We start from the raw sequence: 6,016 nt of genomic DNA, 5'->3' as shown, positions 1-6,016 counted from the left end.
ACAAGGTAACACTTCTAAACCAGAGCACCATCAAATATTTAATTTCCTTTGGTTTGGATGCAAACTACTGAACACACTAAAAGATGCTAAATCTGTTCTTACCTTGAGTTACTCAACAATGGAACTCAAACTGCTCCTCATCTGTGCTTGGGAGGGGTCTGTGTTGCAAAATTAAGTACAGAAAACAGAATCACAGAATGGTTTGTGTTGGAAGAGACCTTAAAGCTCATCCAGTTCCAATCCGCTACCACAGGCAGGGACACCTTCCACTAGACCAGGTTGCTCCAAGCCCCATCCAGCCTGGCCTTGAACACTGTCAGGGATGGGGCAGCCACAGCTTCTCCGGGCAACCTGTGCCAGGGACTCAAAATAGCTTAACCCCTCTCCCCCAACATTCTTTTTCTTTCTTGTGTTTGTATTCAGGCACTAGAGCACATTTGCATCAAATAAACAGATATTTGAAAATAAATTTTTTTTTGTCTGCAATGTGTGATCTGAAAGAAATGTAGGATGGAAACTTGGAAGTCTTTCATGGGATCATCTGACTTGAGCAGATCTTATGGAAACATCTGGTATCATGAGATGTCTGGTAGAATAACGAGTAATGGCTCCCCGGAAACGGGGCTGTAAGTCAGAGCAGTTTTTATAAACACCCAGTGTGGTTTTCTGTTATCAAGTTATCAGTGTAACCATTCAACCTCCCTGACTCAGACCTCCAGCAGTCACGAGATTTCGCATAGATATTTTTAAAATCTAAAAAGAAAAACCCAAACCCCTAATGAAAACAGGCACAATCCCCACCTTTAGCACTACAGAGATACTGAAAAAGTGGGGGGTTTGACCAGGAAAGCTCTGAACACATGGAGAGTCATACGTAGTGGCATGTTAACACACCCTCCCTCCTCTTGGGCCAGTTATTGACACCAGCAGCCTAGAACTTAACAAGTTCTCAAAACATTCCTACATTCTGTAAAAAGCTCAGGAACACGGGTGAAAATTCTGCTCTGGGAGAGGCATGCATGCGGCGGTGCGGTGCCTGCCCGACCTCTGGGCCTGTGCTGGTTGGGCCTAGATCAGGGGAAACCCCCTCAGCGATCAACGCGCTTGGCTGTGAGATGATGCACACGTGGAGGTGTGTGCGGGGTGACCGGGGACGCCCGGCACTGCGAGGCTGGCTTCCAGCCTCCTGCAGTACAGCCGCAGCCCTTCAGCACTGAGGCGGCCCAAGGCCCAGCGCGGCCGGCGCCCCCTGAGGGCACCCCCTCGCCCGGCCGATGCAGGCGCTGCTGGCCCCCGTGAGCGTCCCCGGCCGCCCGCTCTCGCAGCCCGCCTGGCGGGAGGCGTTACCGCCCGCTTGAACCGGAACCGGTTAGCGGGGGCCGCCCGGGGCGGCTGCTGCTGCTGCTGTCTGCGACTGCCGCGGAGGTTGCGGCGTTGCCGCCTGGGTGCGTGCTCGGAGCGGGCGCGGCGGCTGCGCGGGGCGGGGGAGGAGCGCGGCGGCCTCGCTGCCGGCGATGGGGCTGTGCTTCGGCGGGCCCTGCGCTGCCTGCCCGCTCAGGAGGGCTTAGCTGCCGCAGCCCACGCCGGCGGGCCGCGCTGCGGGTCTGCCTCCGCGGATGAACCGCCGCGGGGACCCGCCGGCCAGTGCAGCCGCAGGGCGCCGCAGCCGCCGCCTCTTCCCCCGCCGCTCCGCCTCGTCTCCGGCGCTGCCCATGGCTTCCCGCCGCCCCTGCTGACCGGCCGCCCCTCGCCTTCTCCCGAGCCGGGCCGGGCCGGGCCGGGGCAGGGCAGATAAGATGGGGAACACCACCTCCTGCTGCGTCTCCTCCAGCCCCAAGCTGCGCAGGAATGCCCACTCCCGCCTGGAGTCCTACCGCCCCGAGGCCGAGCTGAGCCGGGAGGACACGGGCTGCAACCTGCAGCACATCAGCGACCGGGAGAACATCGACGGTGAGGGCGGCCAGGGAACCCCCTGCTTCTCTTCCCGTCTATCCCTTCTCCGCGCGGTGAGGCCACGGCTCTGCTCCGGGCTGCTCCCCCCGCGGGTGGGGCCGGACCGGTCGGTCCCGCCGCTGCCCCGCCACCGCGCCCCTCAGTGCCGCGGCGGCTCGGTTGTGTCCCCATGCCCGCCCCTGCGGGGCTGCCGGCGGTGTCGGTGCATCTGCGTGGGATGCAGCCTCCGGAGCGGTTCCTTTCCCCAGGGAGAGCTGTGTGGGACCCTTCCTGCGAGGGCTGGGTAGCACACACACTGCCCCGCCGCAGCCTCTGGCAAGGTGCAGTGTTCGGTCCGGGGTCTGCGCTGCCGAGACCCATTTCCCTTCAGGGCGGCGTGAAGTGTCGTTATAGACACTATGGGCACTCGTCTGCTCCGCGGAGGTCCGGCTGGTCCAGAGGCAAACCGGAGGGTCCGTTGTTGGCTCTGCGCTGTTGGCAGGGCTGGGAGCGCGTCCCTGCGGTACCGAGCCGGCGTCACCTTTGGGTATGTCACCTGCCAGGCGGTGGCGGTGTAAAGGACAAACCCAGCCAGCAGTGCAAGTGGGAGAAACGTTATACATTAACAACCTTCTCTTCCAGTGACTTTATCTACCCCCGTTACTGTCGTGATGAGGCACTGCTGTATGAAATCACGAATAACTCCTCACCCTCTCCTTCTCTGCAGTGATAGTCAGAAAAGCTGTATTCCCGTTCCTTTACTAGTGACTAAATATGCTGCTGTTGTGGTTAGTCAGGATACAGCTTAATTTTAAAGATGTGGGTTAATATATACTTGTCATTTAGTTTTTGAGTAGTTGCAGTATTTAGTCCTAAAACTTTGCTTCGTAAAAGGTCAGCTATCTCATGGATTAGTTTACATGAACTGGTTTTGGTAGAAAGCCAGAAAGGGGGACTTTGGTGCACTTCAGTTTGCCTTCCACATTTTTTCATGGCTTACTGGATTGTGATTTTATTACAGAGTTTTATGTTGTCAGTTCTTGACACAGGCAGAGTTATGAGGCCATAGAAGGAGATAGGTTCCCTCCCTGATTAAGATTATTTCTTTTAATGAGACCCATTCCAGAAACATTGTTTTTAGCTGTCTTTGCTATGTGCAACAGAAAAATTGGAGCATAACAGGATCAGTAAGTGGAAAAAAATGCATAATGCTCTGGTCTGAGAAAGCCAGGGAGATGAAAGAACCAATTGTTGATCTGTGAATGATGAATTCTTCCAACACCAGTGTTGTCTCCGATGGTACGGATTTCTCTATCTATACCAGCAGAATCTGCAGTAAAGTTTCTGGTCAGAGATGTGTGGGGTTTGGGCTTTTTTTTTTCCTCTGTGTGGAAATAGTAAGTGCTTGTGTGCTCGGTGAAGTGTGCATATACTGCAGATAAGTTTCTGCATCTTAACGTTTGTTTGCAAAAAGAAATCATTTTATTTGTTTGATCAAGGACTGTGTGCTCTGTCTCTCTGCTCCTTTAAACTGCAGCTTAGAACACAGAAAATAGCTTTGTGTTATTTATCTTTACATCTTGCTGGTATTGATCTAGGACAGTTGTTGGTATGATGTTGCATGTTCAGATAGGCAAGATGGCCTTAATTCTGACAAAGAGTGAATGGTTTTGGGTTTCGTTTCTCTGCCTAACTCTGATTTTGTCCCTCTTTATAGATAGAGTCTGAGAAATATTTTTTCACTGGTGAGACTGATGGATGATAAATATCTGTACACACAAAACAACTGGACATACTTTGGGTAAACCAGCTTTTTTGAAGTGTGCTTTGTTGCATGCGGGAGTCATATTCTCTGAAGGTCTCTTGGTCAGAGGTGATAGACTGATTACTACATGTAATAAAGTGATACCGTGTTTTTGATATTTTATTTCCTATTAGACTAGATATTATGCTTTTGTTGTTTGAAGTTTGATGGCATACAGATGTTTGCAGATGAGGGTGTGAAAGCCCCTTCCTTTGCAGTAGAGAATTCTAATGATATTTTTATCATTTTACAATGGTGTTCTTCACAAGGAAAGAACAATAGCCTGGTTATCTGTGTCATGAAGAGAAAATTCTGGATGTTGATTCCTTAGTGTTCCCACAAGTCATGATACATTTCCCATGAGTTTCTCAAAAAGTTTCTTGTTTTCATTTTTTTTAAGTAAGTGATGACAAAGACTGATGCACTGAAATGAGACTTTTTTTGTACTTCAGATTTGGGTTTCTCACTGTCCTTCAAATGAGAGCCCTTCCACCGAACTCAATACATGTGGCTGTGGCAGTCAGGCTCTCAAAGGGCAAATCCGTGTCCGCAGCAAGCATTTACCTTGTGAATGGTACTTTGGGGGACTGTAACAAATCATGATATGCAGTGTCTGAGTTAATCTGCTTCATGTGGAAGTTGCTATCATGCTCATATTCGCGGAAATTAATGAAACATTTAATTTTTTTTAATGGGTAAAGCTGTTTGAATAAAACAACATTAAGAACCTTTAAATCAGAAATTTAAATCAAATTTGAACCTTTAAGTGTGGCCTGTTTAAGCTTTTACAGGAGATGTATGGTTTGCAGCAGTTGCTGACCCTGTTTCTGGCACTATGAGAGGGAAAAGGGAAGAGAGGGAGGGATGTCAACTTGTAAGAGGCTTTAGTACTGGTGGGACTGATGTTTGCCAGTCTTATATGCATCATAAGGAGGTAACTTGTCAGATCTGCCTTCAAGATCACACCTTTGAATTGTCTCCTATGATTCAAATACAATACTAAATACAGTAGTGTGGTGGAGGAATTCTACTTCAGTAGGAGTGGGTTTATAGCAAGATTTTCTCTGTCCTGTCACTGGTACCTTGTTAGAAAATCTCAATTTCCATAATATTTTGCAAGTGTTTATGAAGTGGTCTGTGGAAGAGATTTATCAAATTACTTATTCTGGAGAATTATAATAGTGAATTTCTCTTTCTTGCCTTTTTTCCCTCAAAAATTCAAAGAAGGTAACAAACTTCTATAAACATCTACAGATACGAAAAGTTTTACTTCTGGATATTTTTTTTTGTCTTTTTTTTTTTTTTTTTTTGACAAAGAACAAGAGGATAATTGTAATGAACAGAGGTTACCATCTGGTTTTGATGATCTGTTTCTAGGGGGGAGCTTCAACATTTTTCAGTGCTTCACATTTGAAACTTCAGGAAAATTCAGGCAGTGGATTCAAGATTTGAAGATTTCTAGCTCTGTTTGCAGTCCAGACATTTTTTTTACAGCAGTGTTAATGACAGCAATAAGTAAAAATAGTAGAAGACTTGACGTATTGGATTCTGTATCACATTTACACATAAACTTTTGTCTGTGCATGCCATGTAAGCATCTTGTTGTGTGCACTGTTTAAGCCCTGGCCAGCTGGACTGACCCTAGTCTGGACACTGCTTAGACATCAGCAAGTCACACAGTCAGACCCACAAGCTGACAGTTTAACTTGTGAAAAAGCAGCATGTGCTGATGTGCTCAAAAGTGATTTCCCTGAAGCATGATTTCTGTAGTTAAGCTTTTCAAGTATGGAGCTGTGGGGAGGGGACAAAGGGAATGTCTTACCACAAACATGATGACATGAAGCAAAGCTGATGCCTTATGATGAAATTAGTCAAAAGGTTGTTCTTGAAATAGAGGCTAGATAGGGAGTTCCTAGGCTATTTGAAGGAAAGACTATTCTTAATAATGAGCCTCTCCCATATTGTGTCCTTCCCCCAAAAAATCAGGTTGTCCCTTTCCCCCTTTCTAAACTCATGCTAATGTTACAAGGTCATTTTTCATTGCTGGCTCAGATAATGTCATCCTGTGCAACTATACATCACTGATAAACCTCTTCAGCCCTTTTCACAATGGGTGAATCATGTTAATTTTTTTTTGCTGTGTAATGCACAGGCTCCTAAGAGTGGACTGCTGTTTAAAAAGGCATTTCTTTGTTTATAGATCTTTTCCTCCAGTTTCTTGAAACTGACATATGGGAGTCTCTGAAATGAGATTAGTTAGTATTTGTGTATCCGTCTACT

At 47.7% G+C, this 6,016-nt stretch overlaps 1 protein-coding gene across 2 annotated transcripts in view; it reads left to right on the top strand.

Moving 5' to 3' along the window:
• The first annotated feature begins 1,461 nt into the window (after positions 1–1,461).
• CCNY (cyclin Y) overlaps positions 1,462–6,016 on the top strand; it is a 120,709-nt gene continuing 116,154 nt past the window's right edge. Inside the window, exon 1 of one of the 2 annotated variants that reach the window (XM_061349873.1) lies at positions 1,462–1,950. In XM_061349873.1, coding sequence (XP_061205857.1) covers positions 1,797–1,950 — 154 coding nt within the window. In that variant the 5' untranslated portion in view covers positions 1,462–1,796. The remainder of the gene's footprint in view (positions 1,951–6,016) is intronic. The other variant, XM_061349892.1, reaches the window with a different exon arrangement.

Source organism: Neopsephotus bourkii, unplaced genomic scaffold (genome assembly GCF_033783945.1).
Source record: "Neopsephotus bourkii isolate Nb327-2 ecotype Australia unplaced genomic scaffold, CSIRO-AGI_Nbou_v1 NB_53, whole genome shotgun sequence".
NCBI lineage: Eukaryota > Metazoa > Chordata > Aves > Psittaciformes > Psittacidae > Neopsephotus > Neopsephotus bourkii.
The sequence above is the reverse complement of the archived record's forward strand: the minus strand, read 5'-3'. Positions and strand labels throughout refer to the sequence as shown.